This window comes from Prionailurus bengalensis, chromosome C1, assembly GCF_016509475.1.
Source record: "Prionailurus bengalensis isolate Pbe53 chromosome C1, Fcat_Pben_1.1_paternal_pri, whole genome shotgun sequence".
NCBI lineage: Eukaryota > Metazoa > Chordata > Mammalia > Carnivora > Felidae > Prionailurus > Prionailurus bengalensis.
The window spans coordinates 150,032,575-150,057,601 of NC_057345.1; the positions used below are offsets into that span (position 1 = coordinate 150,032,575).

The window sequence follows — 25,027 nt, forward strand, 5'->3', positions numbered from 1 at the left end:
GGTATATTTCACAGAAATAACAGCCTTAAAGTTTGGTATCTCAAAAGGCCCCAATAGCTAAAGCAATATTGAGAAAGAATAATGAAACTGGAGGCATTGTGCTCCTTGATTTCAAACTAGATTACAATCCTAAGACTAATCAAAACACTATGATATTGGCATAAAAAGCAGTTAAATCAGTGGAGCACTGTAAAGAGCCCAGAAATAAACCCACGCATATATGGTTAATTAATGGACCACAGTGGAGCCAAGAATGTGCAGTGTGGAATGTAAAGTCTCTTCAATAAATTGTGTTGGGAAAACGGGAAAGCCATATGTAAAGGAATTAAAATGAGCCATTATCTTACACAATACACAAAATCAAGTTAGTGGATTAAAGAATTGAACGTTAGATCTGAATCCATAAAACTAGAAGAAAATATAGACTGTAAGATCCTTGACAGGGGACTTGGCAATTTTTTGGATTTCATACCAAAAGCAAAGGCAGCCAGAACAATAGTAAACAACTGGGACTGCATCATATTAAAAAGCTTCTGCATAGCAAAGGAAACCATCAAAACAAAATGATAAGGCAGTCTACCAAACAGGAGAAAATATTTGCAAATGATATACCTTATAAGGGGTTAACCTCAAATATATAAAGAAATTTTCATACAACTCTGTAGCAAACAAAACTGTTTAAAAAATTGGCAGAGGAACTGAATGGACATTTTCCCAAAAAGGACACATTAATGGCCAATAGGTACATTGAACAGGTATTCAACATCACTTATTAGAGAAGACAATGACCTATCACCTCAAGAATAGCTAGACAAGAATTAGCAAGTGTTGGCTAGGGTATGGAGAAAAGAAAACCCTTGTGCACTATTGGTGGAAATGTAAATTGGTGTAATCACTATCACAAACATGATGAAGGTTCCTCCAGAAATTAAAATCAACTACCATATGATCTAACATTTCTACTTCTGTGTATTTATCTGAAAGAAAGGCATTAATTCAAAAAGATAAGTACACCTGCATGTTAATTGAGCATTATTTACAGTATCCAAGACATGGAAACAAGTGTCCATTGATGGATGAATGGGTGAAGTAAATGTTGTGTGTATATTTACAGTAGAATATAATTCAGCCATAGAAATTAAAAATATCCTACGATTTGCAACAGCATGGTGGCATTATGCCAAAGTGAAATATGTCAGGCAGAAACAAATCCCTAATTAGATCTCACTTCTATATGGAATCTAAAGAAAATTCTGGATTTATGGGTGCAGAGAACAAATTGGTGATTGCCAGAGTCTGGGAGGTAGGGTTGGGCAAAGTGGGTGAAGGTGGCCAAAAGGTATAAATTTCCAGTTATAAAATAGTCCTCAGGATATAATGGGCAGTATATTGACTATAGTTAATAATACCAGGGGGTATATTTGAAAATTGGTGAGAGAGTAGATCTTAGAAGTTCTCAGTCACAAGAGTAGAAATTTTATCACTGTGTTGTAGTAGCTGTTGACTAGAATGACTGTATTCATCATTATGATACACAGAGAATCATGTGACACATCTGAAACTAATGTTATATGGCAGTTACATCTAAGGTTTGTTTGTTTTTTTTCTTAAGAGGATATAAAAAGATAAGCAGTGCTGAGGGGTAAATCTTTGCCTTATACCTGATGTTAGGGGACCTTGGGTTCTCCAACCCAATTCCAAAGTGGGAGAGGGTGGGATCCCGCACACAACCCACATAATTCTTGGACACCATTGGTGTGTCTAAGAATTCAGTTCCATTCTAACACTTATCTATTTGGAGATAGCATCAGATTCCACAGATTAGTGGAAATCCTGGAAAACTGCCTTCTACCCACTCCCCCACGTTAGATGCCAGTCACAGGCTACAGATTGTAGGTTCTATCAACATCCACCTTAGCTTTTAGTTTTTAGATTTTTTTAGGTTTTTTTTTTTTGTTTTTTTTTTTGTTTTTTTTTTTTTTGCTTTTTTATTTTATTTATTTTGAGTGAGGGAGAGCAGGGGAGGGGCAGAGAGGGAAAGACAGGATCCCAAGCAGACTCCATGCTCTCAGCAAAGAGCCTGATATGGGGGCTTGAACTCCCGAAATGTGAGATCATCACCTGAGTTGAAATCAAGAGTTGGACGCTTAACTCACAGAGCCACCCAGGTGCCCCCCATCTTAAGTTTTTTATTTGCTAGAGTGGCTCACAGAAGTCAAGGGAATTCATTTATGTTTACCGGTTTGTTAAATAATATGAATAAGATGAAGAGATAAATAGGGTAACGGATGGGGAAAAGGTGCAGAGCTTCTGTAAGCCCTCTGCAGGCATGCCACTCTACTGCATCTCCACATGTTCACCAATCTAGAAGCTGTCTGAACCAAGTCCTTTTGGGTTTTTATGGAAGCGTCATTACATAGTCATAATTACCTAAGCTATTTGCTATTATATACTTAAACCTTCACCGTTCTCTCTGGAGGTTGGGGAGTGACGTAGGACTGAAAGTATAATCCACATTATCACAGAGGACATTCTTGCCTTATTTGTACAGTGTTACTAGTCTCAGGTATACAACATAATGATTCAACAGTTCTATAGATTACTTCATGCTTATCAAGATAAGTGTACTCCTGGGGTGCCTGGGTGGCTCAGTCGAGCGTCCGAATTTGGTTGAGGTCATGATCTTGCCGTTCGTGGGTTCAAGCCCCATGCTGGGCTCTGTGCTGACAGCTCGGAGCCTGGAGCCTGTTTCGGATTCTGTGTCTCCCTCTCTCTGCCCCTTCTCCGCTCGTGCTCTGTCTGTCTCTGTCTCTGAAAGATGAATAAACGTTAAAAAAAAAAAAATTAAAAGATAAGTGTACTCTTGATCCCCTTTTGTTTTTTAAATTCTACATGAGTGAAATCATATAGTTGTCTTTCTCTGACTGACTTATTTCACTTAGCTCTGTCCATGTTGTTAAAAATGGCAAGCTCTCATTCTTTTTTATGGTTAATAGTCCCCTGTATGTATGTATGTATGGGTGTATGTGTGTATATACACCACATCTTTATTGTTGGACACTTGGGTTGCTTCTATATCTTAACAATTGTAAATAATGGTACAGTAAATATAGAGGTGCATACATTTTTTTGAATTAATGTTTTCATTTCTTTCAGTAAATACCCAGTAGTGGAATTACTGGATCAAATGGCATTTCTGGTTTTAATTTTTTGAGGAATCTCTGTACTGTTTTCCACAGAGGTTGAACCAGTTTGCATTCCCACCATCAGTGCCCTAGGGTTCCTTCTCCATATCCTCCCCAGACATGATATTTCTTGTGTTTTTGATTTTAGCTATTCTGACAGGTGTGAGGTGATACCCCATTGTGGTTTTGATTTGCATATCCTTGATGATTAGTGACATTGAGTATCTTTTCATGCACCTGTTGGCCATCTGTATGTCTCCTTTGGAGAAGGGTCTATTTAGGTCCTCTGCCTGTTTTTAATTTGGTGGTGGTGGTGGTGGTGTTGGGTTGAATAAGTTCTTTATATAATTTTTGGTTATTAACCCCCTATTGTATACATCATTTGCAAATATCCAATTTGGTATGTTGCCTTTTTGTTTTGTTGAAGTATAGAAGTGATTTTGGGGGCAGGGGTGGGTAGAGTCCCAATAGCTTAATTTTGCTTTTGTTTCCCTTTCCTGAGGAGACATAGCTAGAAAAATGTTTTTACAGCTAATGTCAAATTATTGCCTGTATTTTTTTCTTGGAGTTTTATGGTTTCAGATCTTACCTTTAGGTCTTTAAACAATTTATTTTTGTGTATGATGTGAGAAAGTGGTCCAGTTTCATTCTTTCGCATGTAGCTTACCTGTTTTCCCAGCACCATTTGTTAAAAAGACTGTCTTTTCTCCATTGTTTCTTAAAAAAAAAAATTGTTTTTTGCACTTTTATTTATTTTTGAGAGGCAGAGCATAAGTGAGGGAGGGGCAGAGAGAAAATGAGACACAGAATCCGAAGCAGGCTCCAGGCTCCCAGCTGTCAGCCCAGAGCCCGACATGGGTTTCAAACTCAGGAACCATGAGATCATGACCTGTGCCGAAGTTGGATGCTTAACCGACTGAGCCACCCAGGTGCCCCTGTCTTTTCCCCATTGTATATTCTCTCCTCCTTTGTCATAGATCAGTTGACCTGAAAAATGGGATTATTTCTGGGTTCTCTATTCTGTTCCATTTATTTGTCTGTTTTTGTGCCAGTGCCATAGTGTTTTGATTACTATACCTTTGTAGTATAGTTTGGAATCTGGGAGTGTGATTCTTACAGCTTTGTTCTTCTTTCTTAAGATTGCTTTGCCTATTCTGGGTCTTTTGTGGTTCCATACAAATTTTAGTATTATTCTAGTTCTATGAAAAATGGCATTTTGATAGAGATTGCATTAAATCTGTAGATTGTTATGAACATTTTAACAGTCTGTGAGCATGGAATATCTTTCCATTTCTTTGTGTCCTCTTCAGTTTCTTTCATCATTGTTTTTATAGTTTTCATTGTACAGTCTTTCACCTCGTTGGTTAAGTTTATTCCTAAGTATTTTATTATTTTGGGTGTAATTGTAAATGGTTTTTTTTTTTAAGTTTCTCTTTGTAGCTGTATTTTTTTATAGATAATTGTTTATCAAATTGATGAAATTACCTTTTATTTCTAGTTTGCTGAGAATTTTTATCAGAAAGGGATGTTGGATTTTATTAAATGCTTTTTTTTCATCTGTTGGTCACATGATTTTTGTTTCTTTAGCCTTTTAATGTGATGGATTACATGGATTGATTTTTTTTAATGTTGAACCAGCCTTACATATCTGAGATAAATCCCTCTTCATTGTGGTATATGATTTGTCTTGTACTTTCTGAATTCAGTGCTTTAGTATTTTATTGAGGACTTCTGTGTGTCTTCATGACAGATAGTGGTTTATAGTTTACTTGTTGTTTGTTATGTCTTCGTCTGGTTTTGGTATTAGGGTAATGCTGCCCTTATAGTATGAATAAAGAAGTATTTTCTCTTCTGTCCTCTGCAAGAGATTGGAGAGAATTGTTGTATTTTCTTCCTTAAATGTTTGGTAGAATTCACCAGTGAACCCATGTGGGCCTTGGTTTTCCTGTTTTGGAAACTTAAGTATTGACTTAATTTATGAGTTGTGAGAGTTTTTAAAATATTCTGGATACAAGTTTCTTATTAAATATATGATTTACAAATAAGTTTTCATTAATGTTCTTTTTTTACTGCACCATCTTAGTAAGATCAGTTGTGTTGGCAGTGTTTTTTAGACCTTAGAAATCTTGAACAAAAATTTTTTTCTCATTATTCATAATAGTCAGAAAAATGGAAACAACCCCAAAACTACTTTTAAAGCATCCATTATCTGAAGGGCAGTATGCTTTGGAGATAGACTCATTTCCTATTTTATTTCCCCATCAATAGTTCCAAATTGTTAAAATAATTAACAGTGGTAAAAAAATTCAGACTGAAGGTATTTGAACGGTGGACCAAGTTGGTAGGAGCCCAAAACTGTTTTGATTTTGATTTTAAACCAGCAGAAATACTGGTCAGAACCTCTGTTTATCCTTTCCATATATTGATATTAACAAGCACTTTTGTCTCTCGGATGACATATAGGCTCCATGGGCTGCGTTTTAGAGTGGGAAGTCATGAAAATTGTTTCCTGAGCAGTGAGTGTGTCTTTTCCCACCAGTAGCCAGTGCCTGAAAACAGAATTGATATCCAACTTTTTGTTCATTTCTCACAATGTCTCTAAATTTGATGAGTTTTCATCTAATTATTCTGTTCTCATTGCTTTTGTTGCAAGCACTTATTTCCTGCTATTTCAATGACTTCATAGTTGATTTTCCTGCTTTCTGTTATTCCATTTTTTTCATCTTCCACAATGCTCTAAGGATCTAAGAAGTGGTTGATCTGATGGTATTTTCTCCTTTAGTAGTTACAAAAGTCCAATTTACAGAAGTGCCAGTCAGTAACAATTTGGTCCATGCAAGAGGAGAAAAATAAGGAAAAGATTTTATACGAATAAAGTTTATTCACTTTAAAAGTCTGTTTTATTCTATTATGTTGTCATGTTTGAGGAGTATATAAAATGTCCCTTTTAAAAGTTGGAGTGGGATTAAGTGGTATTTGCTAATTTAGATTTCCTTGCTTGTCAGCCTGGCAATTCTTTCTAAATTTTAAATTAAAACATCTTTATTTTGGTCTCTGAAATCCAAAGGTCTTAGAATCAGTGGTCTATATAACACATGGTCCCTAATACCCTGATGATGGCACATAATAGTTTCGTTGTGAAATATCTAATGAATTTCGTCTCTAATGCTACTCCAGTTCATTCATTGAGGCTCTGTGGAGGACTTGGTGCAGAAGGCTTGTGAGACCAAATTTGTACTAAGCTGAAGCCACATTGAGTTTGCAGTAGGGATGGGCAAGGGATGGATGAACTCTGGATGTGGCCTGTTCCTACTTATTCAGCTTTGCATCTTCTACTTTTCCATGTGTGCAAGGCTTATTCTGTACAGGTACCCTGAACGAATAATATATAGTTCCCTGAAACCATGCAGTATGCTTCTTGTAATTGAAGCATAATAGAAAAGGACACTTTTTTTTTTTTAATTTTTTTTTAACATTCATTTTTGAAAGGCAGAGACAGAACGCGAATGGGGGAGGGGCAGAGAGAGAGGGAGACACAGGATCAGAAGCAGGCTCCAGGCTCTGAGCTGTCAGCACAGAGTCCAATGCGGGGCTCAAACTCATGGACCACGAGATCATGACCTGAGCCAAAGTCGGCTGCTTAACCGACTGAGCCACTCAGGCGCCTCGAAAAGGACACTTTCAACAATTATGTTGGAATGTGTTCTTATTATTTAAATCTACATATTTAAAGGGATAGACTAATCCTTTTTCTTTTTATGCCTTGCATAGAATAAACTGCTTTAACCAATTAAAGAATTAGGAGGAAGTGAAATAGTTTGTACATTCCGAGTAATTTTTGTCTTACAGGTTGCTATAACTTGTGTGTGTATATTTCTGTGTTCAAAGAGAAAACCTTGAGCTAAGAGTTTTAATATATACTATGTTTACTATATATATGTTTACCTGTTTCTTGCTTCACTGATGAAAAAAATCCAGATACTAGGATTTTTTTTTTTAATACCATTTACATTCTGAGAAAAATACAGAATATTTCTGGGCATTAGATCCAGGATGCATTTTTTATTATTTGAAAAATCTTGTTTTTATAGTAGAGTTTTCATAATTTATTTATTATTTTCTTGGTGTTCTGTTCACCTTTAGGAAAGGACATAGGTTTCTCAGGAGTTTGAAATATTAAATCAGGAAAACAAAATGATTGTAAGAATTTTGTCCTTCAGTTTTTTCTAACACAAGTATTTATATACAGTTACATAGTAGATTTAATCTGTATCAGATTGATTACCTAGCAAAGTGTAATTACAGTATAAAGTAAAGGGACATGTGAGTAGAAAGGAACAAAAAACTATGAAAAACCTACATAGTAGAAAAATGTATGCTTGTGAGGAATGAATTGAATTCGGAATAAATTTAGTAGACTGAATACAAGCATTTTGTTGTTCCGTTACAACCGTTTTTTTGGTTTTTTTTGTTTGTTTTTTTTTTACTGATAGTCTACATCAGCATCAGCATCACCATTTCAGTCTACTTGGTATAGTGAATCTGAGATAACTCAGGGAGCACGCTCAAGATCACAAAACCAGCAACGGGATCATGATTCAAAAAGACCTAAACTTTCCTGTACAAACTGTACATCTACCTCTGCTGGGAGAAATATTGGACATGGTTTAAATGCTGTATCAGGTAAGAGTTAAATTTGTGTAAGGGTTATTATATATGCACTATGGACTAAAGCCCTTTTACCAAAACTTAGTGTTATTAAACAAGTTCTGCATGCAAGAGTGGGTCAGAAATGTAATGGAGATTTCAAAATCTTATTAGTGCTGAAACTAAAATTAACTCAGTTTGGATTTTCTTTCTAAATTTGATACAAATTTCCTGTACAAACAAGATTAACATATTTTGGTTAATTAGAATAGCTGATCTGTTTGGTAATCAAATTGGTAAAAATGACATGTATTTTGCTGGTTATTGTATAGGAGGTCACTTTTTTTTTTTTTTTTTTTAATTGTTATACTAGGGAAGCCAAATGTACTGATACATTAACATTCCCTAACCTAAGCATATCTTTTATAAATGGTGAATATTGTGTTATATACTTATATTGAGAAAAAATAGAAATTCTTTAAACAAAATAGTTGATGGTATTCTATTTGGAGTTCTATATATAAGGAATCTGAAAGCGATGATTCAATTCTAGACCTCTGTATGGCATTGGACAAGTCACTTAACCATTCTGGGATTTAGATGACTTATCCATAAAGTTCCATGCATGGTATTTTGTACTCACAGACATACATTTATTGCACAAATTGAAAACATCTTTTCTTTTCCTTGAGGGGGCAGAGGAGGCTCCCTCCTCACTTAGATTCCTCTTCAAATGAGACAGTAGGAAATGCCTGAAATAGTTTTAAGGTGAGACAGAGTTTGTGATGACACAATTGGAGATAAAATTCTTGAAATGCATTTGTATTATCATTTGAATTAGTGTAAGCGATTCCTTTCTATTTTGATAGGCAGGACCGCCTGGGGAAAGACACTGCCCATCTGAAGAATATTAAGAGTAGTGTGATGGGTAAGAGCAGACTGTCCTTAACATTGTAGACAAACACCATTGTGCACAGATACTTTTGGTCTCTTCTACTCTGTGAAGGCATAGCATTAAATACCCTGGGCCATTTCCCTTAATGAGGAGGAATCAATAAGGCTATTGGGACTAGGAAAGCAAGAAACAAAATTTCAAGGTAAATAGTTAGGGGGGAAAGTTATCAGACTTATTTTTAATTTATTTTGTTAGATATGATTTCATTTAAAAATTTAGATTATGATTGCAACAGTACATTAATTTTTACAATAAGTGAAGCAAGTGTGATGGCAATGATAATATTTCTGATAAAATATCTTCAGTGGCTATAGTAAAACATCTTCCATTTTGACATGGCTTGATTTTAATTTTGGCTGTTCTCCAATATCAGTTTCATTGACTTTTCAGGAAATTCTGCATCTTTGACCAGCTTTGCATTTTGTTCTGTAATTATTTTACATCAAGCTCACATGGTATGGTCAGGTGTTCTAGAAGGTGACTGAGACATTGGCATCATGGATGGGTGGTAAATTGTAGTGTTAGAGAAGAATATTTGAGTAGGAAACAATTTTATAAGTGATGAGTTCATTAGTGAATAATTTTATGTTTTGCTGAATTTTGCTTCTGATTGCAACTATGTAACAAATCATGATAACCTCCCTGTATAATACCACAGAACTGTCATCAGAAATCTTGAAAGCATTTTCTGAATTAAAATTTCTTCCATTATTTTAAGAATCTTCTTGGAGGCATAATCAAGTTCCTAGATCTTCATCAATGGTACTTGGATCATTTGGAACTGACTTGATGAGAGAGAGAAGAGATTTAGAGAGAAGAACAGATTCTTCCATTAGTAATCTTATGGATTATAGCCACCGAAGTGGTGATTTCACAAATTCATCATGTATGTATAAATTGTATTATTATGTATAGCTTAATAATGTTACATTTTCCTCTGTGTATGTATTATTAAAATGACAGTAGAAACGAATACATGAAGTGCATCTTACGGAGATTTCAAAATAGCTTAGTATGTTTTTATACTGTATACTAGCATATTTGTTTTTATACTTTAAAAAATAAGCTTAAAATAGATGTACAGTCGTATCTGGATTTTGTCTGCTTATAATTTTCTAAAAATATATGTTGGGGCACCTAGGTGGTTTAGTCAGTTAAGTTTCCCACTCTTGGTTTCAGCTCAGGTCATGATCTCATGGTTCGTAAGATCAAGCCCTGCATTGGGCTCTGTGCGGTCAGTTTGGAGCCTGCTTGGGATTCTCTCTCCTCTCTGACCCTCCCCCACTCTTTCTCTCTCAAGATAAATAAATATTGAAAAATATTTTATTAAAAACTATGTTGTAAAGTATACTAAATAATTTTAGCATACCCCAATATCATTTGCGTTATACAGTTGACCCTTGAACAATGCAGGGGTGAGGGCACTGGCCCCTATCTGCCCCTTCCTCCGGTGCAGTTGAAAATCTATGTATATATAACTTTTGACTCCCCTAAAACTTTACTACTCATACCCTACTGCTGACTGGAAGCCTTACCAAAAATGTAAGCAGTTAGTTAACATATACCTGTATGTGTTACATAATGAATTCTTATAATAAAGTAAGCTAGAGAAAATAAATTATGTCATTAAAAAAATCATAAGGGGTGCCTGGGTGGCTCAGTTGGTTAAGTGTCTGACTTCGGCTCAGGTCATGATCTCGCAGTTGGTGAGTTCAAGCCCTGCATCGGGCACTGTGCTGACAGCTTGGAGCCTGGAGCCTGCTTCGAATTCTGTGTCTGTCTGTCTCTCTGTCTCTCTGTCTCTCTCTGTCTACCCTACTCGCCCTCCCCAAGATAAATAAACATTAAAAATGTTAAAAAAGAAAAGAAAAAATCGTAAGAGAAATACGTATATAATGCCTACTGTATTTACCAGAAAAATCTGTGGATAAGTGGACCTATGCAGATCGAATCCATGTTGTTCAGGATTAACTGTATAGTGTAATAACTACTTAATGGTAAATTTCTGACCTAACTAAAGCTTGAAATCAACATTTTAAGGCATAATTTAGAATTACTTTTGTTTAACATGAATGTGCCTTTATTCATTCAGTTGAAATAAAGACCCACACTATTTCTGTCAGTGTATTAAGGTTTTCAAAATTAAATGTCATAAAATAGTAATACTAAAAAAAAGTGCTTATTGAAGTTGACAGATCTAGCAGGCAGAAGTGGAGTTTGATTTACATAGAAGAAAATACATTTGTTTGGGGCACCTACGTGGCTCAGTCAGTTAAGCGTCTGACTTGATTTTGGTTCGGGTTATGATCTCAGGGTTCTTGAGATCGAGTGCCTGTGTTGGGTTCTGTGTGGACAGCACAGAACCTGCTTGGGGCTCTCTGTCTGTCTCCTTCTCTCTCTGCCCCTCCCCCGCTTGTGTTTTCTCTCTCAAAATAAATAAACTTAAAAAAAAAAAATTGTTTTAGGTAATCTCTTCACCCATCCTGGAGCTCAAACTCACAACCCCGTCAACTGAGCCAGCCAGGCACACTCTGTGTAGGTTATTTTAAATAAAGTTATTGGGGCAGTCTTTGCCTTGACCAATGACCAATGAAGACCTCTTTTTATTTGTTTGGTTTTAGGTGTATGAGCTCTAGTATATAGTATCAGTGGCGTCTAGGTTTGAACGTCTAAAAGTATAGGGTAGAATAGATTTAGCCACTAACAGTTTATCCCTTCACGAAGGTCCATGTGTTAGCACAGTAGCAATCTCACTCTTTAAGCTAAGTGTGTGGATGAGAATTCTTTATAAAGGAATGCTGTAGTATTTCTCATCCCATTTTAAGGTGTAAAACCACCAGTAGTGGGCTCTATTCTGACTCCTAGCTTCTAGCAAGTGTTGAAAAGTAGAGTTATGTCTGATAAGTAACAGAGATAAGAACTTGCAAGAAAAAAGATTGGAGGAATTTTTAGCTGTCAACCAAGGTTTGCCGTAAAATTTTAAAGATGATAGTATTTGTATGAAATAACTTTTATACTTGCAGTGTAGGAAGAATCTCCAAAACACTGTCTTCCTAGGATTATTTTGCCTTTATTTATTGTAAGAGTCCTTTACAGTGAATTATTTGGCTCATTGAAAATTTCTTATCCATTTAGAGGCACCTGGGTGGCTCAGTCGGTTAAGCATTCGACTTTGGCTCAGATCAAGATCTCATGGTTTGTGAATTTGAGCTCCACATCATTCTCTCCGCTGTCAGCGCAGAGTCCATTTTGGATCCTCTGACTCCCTCTCTCTCCCACACACGCTCTCTCTCAAAAATACCCCCCCCCCCCCCACACACACACGCGCTCTCTCTCAAAAATAAACATTTAAAAATAAAATAAAATTCCTTATCCATTTAGATGTTAGATATTTACCATATCAATTTCTGATTAACAAATTCAGACTGTTATACCTTCATTAATTTAGTAGATTTAGATGTTTGTCTCATTAGCCATGATACATTTCTTTCTTTTCAGTTTGCAGTGTTAACTTAGTATAAAAAGAGAAATACATTTATGTTTTTTTCTGTAATAGTAGTTAAGCTGTGTATTCATAATAATAGCAGTATTGGTTTGAATTCAGTGTTTCATTTTGCAAATATTAGTTAATAATTCTAAATTTAATACTCAAAATATTTCATGTAATTGGTTTTCTTGTCTTTCAAAAATAGATATTCAAGACAGAGTTCCTTCTTCATATTCACAGGGAGCAAGACCAAAAGATAACTCAGTGAGCACTTTACAGTTGAATACATCATCCACAAACCACCAGATGCCTTCTGAACATCAGACTGTACCATGTTCTAGGGACTCTAATAGAAATTCTCTACGGTCAAATTTTTCTCCAAGAGAATTGGAATCTCCCCAAAGCAGTACACAGCCTGGATTTTCTTATCTTTCAAATAGAGATGAAGCCTCAACCATAAGCAGTTCAGATAGGGTTGGTTCATCTCAAAGATCATTTCAAGAATCTTCTGACAACGAAGGTAGACGTTCAACCAGAAGATTGCTGTCACGTATAGCTTCTAGTATGTCATCTACTTTCTTTCCCCGAAGATCTAGTCAGGATTCCTTGAATACAAGATCATTGAGTTCTGAAAATTCCTATGTTTCTCCAAGAATCTTGACAGCTTCACAGTCTCGTAGCAATGCAGCGTCAGCTTCTGATGTTCCCGATAGTAGGGCATCTGAAGCTTCTCAGGGATTTCGATTTCTTAGGCGAAGATGGGGTTTGTCATCTCTTAGCCAAAATCATAGCTCTGAGCCTGATTCAGAAAATTTTAACCAAGAATCTGAAGGTAGAAATACAGGACCATGGTTATCTTCCTCACTTAGAAATAGATGCACACCTTTGTTCTCTAGAAGGAGACGAGAGGGACGAGATGACTCTTCAAGGATACCTACCTCTGATATACCATCTAGATCTCATCATATTTTTAGAAGAGAATCAAATGAAGTGGTTCACCTTGAAGCACAGAGTGATCCCCTTGGGGCTACTGCCAACAGATCACAAGCATCTGCAGCATCGAGTAGTGCTGCTACGGGTGGCTCCACATCAGATTCAGCTCACAGTGGAAGAAATACAGGAATAACAGGGATCCTTCCTGGTTCTTTATTTCGATTTGCAGTCCCCCCAGCACTTGGAAATAATTTGACTGACAATGTCATGATCACTGTAGATATTATTCCTTCAGGTTGGAGTTCATCTGATGGAAAAAGTGATAAAACTAAAAGTGCACCTTCAAGAGACCCAGAAAAACTGCAGAAAATAAAAGAGAGGTAAATTTGAATACCTGTCATAAGTCTGTAAAGCAAGAGCAGATTAGAGGAAGAAATCTTTTTTTTATTTTTGAAGGGAGAAAGCATGCGAGTGGGGAAGGGGCAGAGAGAGAGAGGGACAGAATCTGAAGGGGGCTCTGCAGTGAGCCTGATGTGGGACTCAGAGTTGTGAACTGTGAGATCATGACCTGAGCTGAAGTCAGATGGTCAACCAAGTGAACCACCCAGGTGCCCCAGGAATCTTTATTTCTAAAATGGCTTCTCATAACAAGAAACATACCGTAAATTTCTTTCCTTAAGATTTATACCCACTAAGATGTTAAATTCTCAGAGGTAAAGTGGATGAGAATTAATAATGAAGATAGGCACTGGGGGTGTAGATTGCATCAAGATAGTCTGAAGATTATTTTTAACCAGCTTTCAATACAGCTTTTTGCATAAAAAGGCAAAAAATCTTAATGTCTCACCCCGTTCCTTGGTAGACCATTGCTAAGTAGAATTGATAAAGGGACCCCAGTGGTTTATAAATTATCAAAACTATCTGTCTTACCTTTAGTTAAGATTTATTTACCATTTATTTGTATGTCTCATCTCAGACTCTTCTGGAATGAGATAAAATAAAATCATTTGCACAAATTTTGTTTTTGACGTGTACATGTACACAGAATATTCTTTGTGTATTGATTTGACAGAAATAGTAGTCTAAATATAGGACTTAGAATCTTTTTATGCAGATACAATCTTTGTACAGTTGATTATTTAAAAATCTCTGGTAAGAGTGAAAAAATGAAAGAGATTTCAGTCCCAACTTTATTGTTTATTTTGTCATTTTAGTGTACTTAGTTTTTCCATTTATTAAAATAATTTTTATTGTAAAATGGATTAGGATAGGGGCGCCTGGGTGGCGCAGTCGGTTAAGCGTCCGACATCAGCCAGGTCACGATCTCGCGGTCTGGGAGTTCGAGCCCCACGTCAGGCTCTGGGCTGATGGCTTGGAGCCTGGAGCCAGTTTCCGATTCTGTGTCTCCCTCTCTCTCTGCCCCTCCCCCGTTCATGCTCTGTCTCTCTCTGTCCCAAAAATAAATAAATGTTGAAAAAAAAAATTTAAAAAAAAAAAATGGATTAGGATAGTTTATGTAAAATACAGGAAGACAAGACTTAGGTAAAGCTAAGGTTGTGGGGTGTTTTAACTTGTTGCTTTTTCTTCGTAAATAACTAATGTAATGGAATTGTTGGGAAGCATAGTTTTTACTATTTTAGATTTTTTTATTTTTTTAAGAAGAAATACATTAAAATGTAACTCTCTGGGGATAAAGAGAGTCTGGGTTGTTGGATATTAGGCTACTACATTCCCTTTTTTCCTTATGTAGGACAAATTGTAGCATGGGACTAGTCTCTTCCCGCATTTGAAGTTTGCTATTTTTCCTTTCTTGAAAAAAGATGCCCTGGTAGTCTTAGCTTTAATGTCATAGTAACTCCCTCTGATTATAAGCTGTCTGCTGATAAATGTAGTAACTATTATATTTCCTGTGTTCAAAGTTAGGTTAATTTGAGGGCAGTGGTTCAACAGAGGGCAAAGCATTAGTTTGGTAATTTTCAAAGAGAAACAAATTAAGCCAGCACCACCATGTCTGGTTAGATTATAAAGCAGTATTTGTTGGTTATTTTGTCATAGAAATAGTGTGTGGGTATTCCTTCGTTATATATTTTTTGCTAATATGTGATTTCAAGACACTCCACAAGTAAATTAATACGAGTCTAAAAAATTGAAACTCTTAAGTAAAAATAATTGAAAGTATAAGCCAGAGAAAGTTAAATCTGAAGGTAAAACATAAATATTTATGCTTGAGGTTATATCTCTGGCTTAACCAGACCATGATAATCACCTAACAGTTGTATATCTAATCCTCTTTCCATACATCTTTTTGCTGAATTCATTAAGAACCTGTATCATCCAGGTTATATTTTAGTAACAGTTTAGCATTCAGTTGTAATTTACTGAGTTACTTCTTTCATGCCAGCAGTGGACTAAGGCAATAAGCACTTTAACAAACATTAAATATTTGTAAAATATATATAAATGGCTATCATTCTGCATTTAAATTAAGCAGTACATGTGGGCCTGTTAGAGGACATAGGTTAATGAAAACTGCTTCACACTTTAAAAGCCTACTCTGTTGAAATGAGGATGATTAAATAAATAACATTGCTAGGGGTGGGGGAAATGAATAAAAGTCTTTGTTCTTTTACTGTGATTTAGCACAAAAAGTTTATCAGTTTAACCCTATGTGGTTCTGATAGCATGTAAATGAAAAAACACAAGCCCATATTTAATTTTTTGAAGTTGTCCTAAATGTTTTTTTGGAGATGGGGGAGGAAAGTGCTAAGTATGTAAGTACATTACCTTTATACTGTTGGAACTGAAGTAGTCTACGATAACTGTAGAAATTAAAATTTCTTGGGATATTTGTAAAGTGATTGTGAAAAATAAGGTGTGATACAAAATAAGTGTGATATCAAAGACAAAATCACTTAAAGCCTTTGAAGGTAAATAATAGGATATCCTGTTTCATTTACCTTTAAAACAGTTATTGTCATTTTCATTCTCATTGAATTGGTTTTTAATGGTGGTTGGAGTTTTTTATGGTTGTTTGCTTTTTTTCTACTTAGAACATGAATAGAAATAACAAAAATATTGTTTGAGATTATGAAATATCCTGTTTCATTTACCTTTAAAACAGTTATTGTCATTTTCATTCTCATTGAATTGGTTTTTAATGGTGGTTGGAGTTTTTTATGGTTGTTTGCTTTTTTTCTACTTAGAACATGAATAGAAATAACAAAAATATTGTTTGAGATTATGTATGATTTGAAATGACCAACCAGGATAAGTTTTGATAGCTGTATTTACAAGATGCTCCTTCTTTTCTAGCCTCCTTTTAGAGGACTCTGAAGAAGAAGAAGGTGACTTATGTAGAATTTGTCAGATGGCAGCTGCATCATCATCTAACTTGCTGATAGAGCCGTGCAAGTGCACAGGAAGCTTGCAGTATGTTCACCAAGATTGTATGAAAAAGTGGTTACAGGCCAAAATTAACTCTGGTAGGATTTGCCTTTTTGTGTGTTTTGTTTTTGCAATCTTTCCAAGAGATGCACGTACATACACATTTTAGTTACCAAATCTGATTATAATTTACTGATTGTCAAATTTATACTCTTATCAAAAGTATGGTAATTAATTTTTGAAGCAAAAGCATTAATGAACTTCATTAATCTTGCTTCAAAATTTAATGTATTGTACTGTGTTTTTTTTTTAAATATTACTTCTTTTGGGGTGCCTGGGTGTCTCAGTCGATGATGTGTCTGACTTGGGCTCATGTCATGATCTCAGTTTGTGAGTTCGAGCTCTGTGTCCGGCTCTGTGCTGACAGCTTAGAGCCTGGAGCCTGCTTCAGATTCTGTGTTTCCCTCTCTCTCTCTGCCCCTCCCCTGCTCGCTCGCGCGCTCTCTCTCTCTCTCTCTCTCTCTCTCTCTCTCTCTCTCTCTCAAAAGTAAATAAACATAAATAAATAATTAATGTTTGAGAGAGAGAGTGCAAGCTGGAGAGGGGCAGAGGGAGAGGGAGACGGAGAATCAGAAGCAGGCTCTAGCCTCTCAGCTGTCAGTGCAGAGCCCGATGCAGAGCTCAAACTCAAAACCATGAAATCTTGACCTGAGCTGAAATCAAGAGTCAGACGCTTAACTGACTGAGCCACCTAGGCACCCCTCTTTTTTTAATGTTTATTTATTTATTTTGAGAGAGTGAAATTTAATTTTAAAGTTGAGAGAAATTTGTTAGACCATGAGTACTAGAGGACATAAGTAAAAATGACTCCTAAGGTGAGAAGGGTGGGAAATTAGATGAGATTAGTAAATGTGCACAATTTTTAAAAATTTGTTTAATTTATTTGTTTTGAGAGAGAGAGCAAGCAGGGGAGGGGCAGAGAGAGAGAGAGAGAGGGAGGGAGACACAGCATCCCGAGCAGGCCCTATGCTGTTAGCACAGAGCCCCACACGAACCGTGAGATCGTGAGCTGATAAGAAGAGCCAGATGCTTGACTGACTGAGCCACCCAGGCACACCAGTGTATGCTGTTGTATGAGATTGATGGTCTGATAATAGTTGGTGACAGGAAAATAATTTGTGAGGTAGGATGGCATTAATACTGATTTTTTTTTTTTTTAACATTTATTTATTTTTGAGAGACAGAGCTTGAGCAGGGCAGGGGCAGAGAGAGGGAGACACAGAATCAGAAGCAGGTTCTAGGCTCCGAGCTGTCAGCACAGAGCCCAGTGCGGGACTCAAATCCATGAACTGCGAGATCATGACCTGAGGCAAAGTCGGGCGCTCAACCGACTGAGCCACCCCGGTGCCCCATTAATACTGATTTTAATCATCATTTTGGAAGACTTGGGTAACCTGTTCAAGCTGGAGATTATGAGGCTCATGGGAGAAATTTGTTTGTAGCTAGGTAGCCAAGGCCTCCTTTGGGGTAGGGAGGTTATGTTTTCTTTTAAACTAGCCTGATCCCAGTGCTGTGGGGAAAGACCCATCTCACCTGCTGCAGCTTCTTCTTAGCTGTACGGTGGTATGATAGCTTCTTGGCTTTATCATGTCCTGGGCCATTATCAAGATTAAATGAATGTTCAGCATGGTAGCATTTGTTCTTGACACTTAGTAAGGGCCCAGCAATGTGTTAGCCATTACCAAAATGAGAAACAAGTTGACTCACCTTCTAATACCTTTGCAGTTAGACATTTAGTGTTGTGTAGGCAGGAAAACAGTTGATACAGTGTGTTAAGAACATTGTTAGGCCTAGATTGGAATAATGGCACTAAAACTTAACTGAAGGATCTTGAGTAAGTTTTTTTTTTAACATTGGTTCTCAACCTTGGCTGCTGATCAAAATTATCCCTTAGAGTTTTAAAAAAGATTGATGCCTGGGGCGCCTGGGTGGCGCAGTCGGTTAGGCGTCCGACTTCAGCCAGGTCACGGTCTCGCGGTCCGTGGGTTTGAGCCCCGCGTCGGGCTCTGGGCTGATGGCTCAGAGCCTGGAGCCTGTTTCCGATTCTGTGTCTCCCTCTCTCTCTGCCCCTCCCCCGTTCATGCTCTGTTTCTCTCTGTCCCAAAAATAAATAAACGTTGGAAAAAAAAAAATTTAAAAAACATTGATGCCTTAGATCTACTTTTGAATGTTCTTAAGTAGGTCTGCGATTGGGCCTCAGATCCATTATGAGTAAAACTGAGTAATTCTTACCACATAAGGTTGTTGTGAAGGTCAAATGAGATGACATTTATAAATAGTTTCTCACAGTACTGGGCATGTGGTAAATACTCAATTAGAGGGTGTTACCAGGTTATTAATAAGCTTTCTAAGATATGATCAGATGAATGTAAAGATCTCAAGAACTGAACCTTCTTGATAAATTTTCACAAAGGCTTTCTCATACTTACGTAAAGACCCCATCTAGTAGAAGATTCATTCTGGTAGAGATTGATTTTAAGCATTTATTAAGCAGCTGCCACGTGTATGGACTGTTAAACTCTCAGGGTATGCGAAAATGAATAAAGCAAGTCTAGTACAAGTTGAGGCAAATGCAGTCAGGGCAGTCAAGGCCTACTGAATGAGGTGGGGTCTTAATGGAAAGAGCCCTAGATTAAACATGTAGGATAAATGGGCTTTTCCGAGCTGTATATGATCTACTGAACGTTGTTCTATAAGTCACTTAATTCCTAGAAGAAAAAACATGAAGCACTAAAACATGAAAGAATTTGTACTAAATGATCTCAAAGGCCCGTATTTTATAATCACACTTCTCCTGCTTCTGAATCAGAGAATAGTTCTAAGAAATGTCTGATAAATGTAGGGCGCCTGGGTGGCTCAGTAGGTTAAGTGTCCAACTTTGGTTCAGGTCAGGATCTCACCATTCGTGAGTTCGAGCTCCACCTCAGGCTCTGTGCTGACAGCTCAGAGCCTGGAGCCTGTTTCAGATTCTGTGTCTCCCTCTTTCTCTGTCTGTCTGTCTCTCTCTCTCTCAAAAATAAACATTAAAAATTTTAAAAACAAATGTCTGATAAATGTCTTTCACGTTCTTTGTTTTCCATCAGTCATAGTATGGACTTATCCTGAATTTAGTTCAGTGGTACAATATTAATTGTCTTTAATTCACATATTCCAGATGCATTTTAATTTCAGTATCTCTATGTATGTTAGACTCCTAAAACGGCAACAACAACTTGGTTTTAATCATATACTGTAAATATAGTGACTATCTTAATGTAATTTGACAACAGGACATTTTGAGACAACAGAGAACATACTACCTCAGAATAGCACTCACTTTCTGTTCAACTATTTTCAAAAGAAAATGCATATAAATTACTGCTGTCTTAGACTTTATGCCAGATTTTACTGTTTAAGAGCTTTAAGAGCTTGAAGGCAGAGGTTGCTACTTTTCTTTTTCCTTCTAAATTTTGGCATATAACAGTCAACAAATGTTAATTGAATCTAAACCTCTACCCTGTTAATCACATGACTTCTCTACTTTTAGGATATGTATATATATGTACATATATATATATACACATATATATATATACACACACTTTAAGGATATATATATATATATATATATATATATATATATGCATGTATATATTTTAGTTTAAAGCTGTCTAAAAATAAGCATGGGGTAGAATGGCTATATGTTTAATTAGACAAAATTACCAATGATTTAATTGGAGCCAGAAGCTTAGGAGTAACCAGTAACTGCATATTGGACAGAAAGAACTCTTTTTCCTTTTGTGATAAAATATATATAAAGTAAAATTTCCCTTTTGACCATTATTACATGTGTAATTCAGTGTCATTGAGTATGTTCAGAATGTTGTGTGACCACCACCACTATCTACTTCCAAAATTTTATTACCACCCCAAAACAAAAACTCTTCATCCATTAAGCAGCAGCTCCCACCTCCCCTTCTCCTGAATCCCTGGTAACTTATTTACTTTCATCCATGTTGTAGCATGTATCAAGACTTCGTTCCTTTTATGACTGAAGGGAGCTGTTTTTACCTAGACAAAGGTAGATTCCTTTTGTTCCCTCCTAGCTTACAGGGAATGCACATTTCTTAGAGGACAAAAGGTCTTAGGTGTATATTGTCACATCAGAGATACTGGCCTGGATATAGGTAACTAGTTGTTTAGGATACATTATTTAACATTGTTTTCATGGCATCTTGCCAAGGTATTTAAATAAGAAGCGGGAAGTACAGATGATGTTCCATTGTCAGCTTCCCACCATCAAGGATGGGGTAGCATGCATTTCTGGAAGGAAAAAAATGGACACCTAAATAATGGATATAAGCTTAGGACCTGACAAGCCACATTAGTGTTAACCAGTTGTTATTTTAGGAGACCTTACCGGTTTATGGCAGTAATGCAATCTTCCTTCCTTTCTCCCTTTTGATTCTCTATATTCTAAGCTTAAAACTTTACAAGGAATAGTATTTTGTGGAGACATAGCAAACTAAGTTTTCCTTTTAATTTTACCAGGTTCTTCATTAGAGGCTGTAACCACCTGTGAACTCTGTAAAGAGAAGTTGCAGCTTAACCTGGAGGATTTTGATATTCATGAACTACATAGAGCTCATGCAAATGAACAAGTTAGTATATTTTGCCTAATTTGGTAAGTGTCTGTTCTATGCTTAAAGGACAACTCTTGAAGAAAAGATTAAATCATGGTCAGAAAACCTGCATTAAAATAATAATAATAATGTTTTTAATATAATTGTGTTACCACATTAGGTATTATATGATTCTATAATTTTTCATTTTCCCCCTAACTTTTTAAGGCACAAGGCACATAACAAAGTCACAAATTTTAAGTGTAAGGTAAAATTCATCATATGCTTCCTAAATAAACCTAAAAATAAGGAAAGCTTAGGAAATGGGTCCCAAAGCAGGCATGCCAACCTTCTCTCCCCAGAGCTGTCTCAATCGTGAATGCCTCTGAGTACTGGAAAATAATTGAAACACCAAACCCCAGATCTGCATCCTGTTTTTTTTTTTATGTTAGGAATAATTTTTTATGTGCCTATATGATCCCCTGTTCTTCCTCATGTCTGATTCCCTCTACCCTCCCCATTCTGCTTCCATCTGTATGTTGAACGAGTTATCTTATGTGAAATCATTTATTCCAAGTTCACATTGTTTTTCTTTCCCTTAGTATTTGTATCACTACAAATACATAATGTCAGGATTTTTCTGATGATACTAAAATTTTATTTCATATATTATCCTCTCATGTCTCAGATTTTTTTGGTATGTATTGATCTCTCCTTCCCTTCTCCCCCCATTGATTGGATCACTAATTTTTCTTGAAACTTAGAGCTCAGTATTTTTTCCTTTTTAAAGGAAAATTCAGGTGGGAGATGTTGAAAGATTATGAGGATAACTCTAGGGCCATACTATCCAAGTGTGCTTATTAGCATATTTGTGATAAAAAGAGAGGTGATGGTGACAGAATGCATGAATGCTTGAAAAACACCTTTTAAATGAAGTGTTTGGACACGTTTCTCCCTTTTTTATTAAAGTGAAGTTTATGTAATGTAACCATTTTAAGGTGAACAGTTTATTGGTACTAGTACACTTGAGCACTGCACAACCATTACCTCTCTCTAGTTTCAGGACATTTTCATCTCTTCAAAAGAAAATCCTGTACCCATTAAGTAGTGGATCCCTATTTCCCCCTTCTCCCATCCCCTGGCAACCACCAATCTGTGTTCTATTTGACTTTGTCTATTCTGGATATCTCATAAATTGAAACATGCAATATATGATCTTTTGTGGACACTCTCTTTAAATGTGCGAATATAGATACCCTTTGAAAATCTGATTAAAACCAAGGAACACTCTTTACAAAATATACATAGACACAAAATCTGCATATAATTTAAGGGACTCCCAGATCTCTTGAAGCTAATTGCCTAGATCCAGGTTAAGAATCACTGATCTAGGGGCGCCTGGGTGGCGCAGTCGGTTGAGCGTCCGACTTCAGCCAGGTCACGATCTCGCGGTCCGTGAGTTCGAGCCCCGCGTCAGGCTCTGGGCTGATGGCTCAGAGCCTGGAGCCTGTTTCCGATTCTGTGTCTCCCTCTCTCTCTGCCCCTCCCCCGTTCATGCTCTGTCTCTCTCTGTCCCAAAAATAAATTAAAAAACGTTGAAAAAAAAAAATTAAAAAAAAGAATCACTGATCTAAGGAATGAAAAAAATTAGTTGATATAGTACAGATGCTACTCTAATACTAGTTATTGTTTTATTCCTTAATGAAGCCAGTGGTCCAAAAGGAGTACCACTTTCAATAAGGAATTGTCTTAAATTCTTAAGGAGTCTCTCTCTAGACAGCTAGAGTTTTAAGTTTTTAAGTTTTTTAAGTTTTGGTTTTTTTTAAGTTTTTTTTTAACGTTTATTTTTGACACAGAGACAGAGCATGAACAGGGGAGGGTCAGAGAGACAGAGACACAGAATCTGAAACAGGCTCCAGGCTCTGAGCTGTCAGCACAAAGCCCGACGCAGGGCTTGAACTCACGGACTGCGAGATCATGACCTGAGCCGAGGCCGCTTAACTGACTGAGCCACCCAGGCGCCCCCTTAAATTTGTTTTAAATGTTTTATTATTTATTTTTGAGAGAGGGAGAGACACAGCGCAAGTGGAGGAGGGGGCAGGGAGAGAGGGAAACAGAATCCAAAACAGACTCCAGGCTCTAGGCTGTCAGCACAGAGCCCAACAAGGGGCTCAAACTCACAAGCCGTGAGATCGTGACTTGAGCTGAAGTGATATGCTTAACCAACTGAGCCACCCAGGCGCCCCTAGACAGTGGTATTTTAAAGAACAAGAGGAAATAGTATGGAAAGATGCAAAGAAATTTTTATTTTTTTCCTCAAAATCAGAGTAGGTTTCAAAGAATGGTTTTTTCCTTCCATTCTTTCTGTAGGTACTCCATCATGTCTCTTGAAGGTGGTTCTTTGGCTTTTCAGTACAACCAAGAGTATTTTTCTTGTTCTTCAAGGATTTTAATGATCCACCTCTTAAATAATTGAGAGGCATTGAGAAATATTATGTGGAAAATGACAGTCTTGATGAAGCTTTCTGGCTTTAACATCTTTGTTCTTAGTGAATCATGGATTTTAGTGGTCTGACAGATACCCTCATTTTAAATGATTAGTTTATAATACATTTGAATCTTCTGGATGCATGATTTTCTTTTAAGTTAAAAACAAACAAAGTTAATGAAGTGAAGCATTTAGAGAAACTTTTAATTTCAAATTTGTTGAGTATTCTGAAGAATCTATAACCAGTTACTTGCTGAAGTTGCTACTAAGAACATAGATTTCTTAAGTTATCAAAATATGATACAATTTAGAGATCACTGTGTAACAGTTACAGATTAGATTTTTTAATAGCACTATATTCATGATTTGTTTTCTTAGCTTCAAAACCAACAGAACAGCATTGAACCAAAGATCTATTTTTACCCATTGCAAATTTCTATGTGAATGATATGAGGAAGTTACTTTACTACCTTTTTTTTTAGTTCATTTTTATATTTAGTGTTGCCTTTAAGTTAATTAAATTACATGAACAACCTGTCAGAATAGGATTTTAGTCACATAATGTATTGATTTTTGCTGTAGATGAAATGGTAATTTTTAAGGAAATAGTTATAGCTATCTGTGTAATGAAATCAGTTTTCAGCTTTATGTGGAACCAGAGCATTCATTCCACCATCAAATGATTTTTCCCACTTTTATATAAATCATTACATAAAGGAAGACTATATGAGAATGAAAAGGTTATTCACACACCTATTTGAATACATTATATGGCAATTAGTGAACTTTTATGAAACTATGAAAGACAGCTCTTTCTTTTTCAATAATTGGCATTATACTCTTCCTAGGAGCTGGATGTAAATACATTTCCTCTAGTTTATCAGTATGCTATAAGTATCAATCTCAATTCTACTAATTTTTCATTCTTCATTTTTTTTTTTCTCGTTTGCTTTCCTGTTGAAGGCTGAGTATGAGTTTATCAGCTCTGGTCTCTACCTAGTTGTGTTATTGCACTTGTGCGAACAAAGCTTTTCTGATATGATGGGAAATACAAATGAACCAAGCACACGTGTCCGAGTAAGTAATATTGGAGTTGGGGGAGCAGGGAGGGTGTGATGCAGCAAGTGTTCGCTTTGGAAAGCAGATTGTCTTACATGTTTACATTTTGTTTTCTTTAGGGAGCTCTTCTATTAAAATGTGCCTTGAAAATAAAGATAATGTAGATTTAATAGGAATTGCTTTCTTCCTTCTTTATCAAGCAGGCTAATTTTTTCAAAAAGCTATTTT

At 36.3% G+C, this 25,027-nt stretch overlaps 1 protein-coding gene across 9 annotated transcripts in view; it reads left to right on the forward strand.

The window, feature by feature from the left end:
* Positions 1-25,027, forward strand: part of MARCHF7 (membrane associated ring-CH-type finger 7) — a 60,007-nt gene that overhangs the window by 29,724 nt on the left and 5,256 nt on the right. For 7 of the 9 annotated variants that reach the window (XR_006296836.1, XM_043576857.1, XM_043576856.1 and 4 more), the window contains 6 exons: positions 7,679-7,868; positions 9,506-9,673; positions 12,480-13,587; positions 16,520-16,689; positions 21,182-21,291; positions 24,704-24,817. Coding sequence is in view for 7 of the 9 variants with exons in the window: in XM_043576857.1 (XP_043432792.1) it covers positions 7,679-7,868; positions 9,506-9,673; positions 12,480-13,587; positions 16,520-16,689; positions 21,182-21,291; positions 24,704-24,817 (1,860 nt within the window). In the remaining 2 variants the exon portion in view is untranslated. Of the gene's footprint in view, positions 1-7,678; positions 7,869-8,701; positions 8,761-9,505; positions 9,674-12,479; positions 13,588-16,519; positions 16,690-21,181; positions 21,315-24,703; positions 24,818-25,027 lie in introns of all 9 variants that reach the window. The other 2 variants (XM_043576860.1, XR_006296837.1) reach the window with 2 other exon arrangements.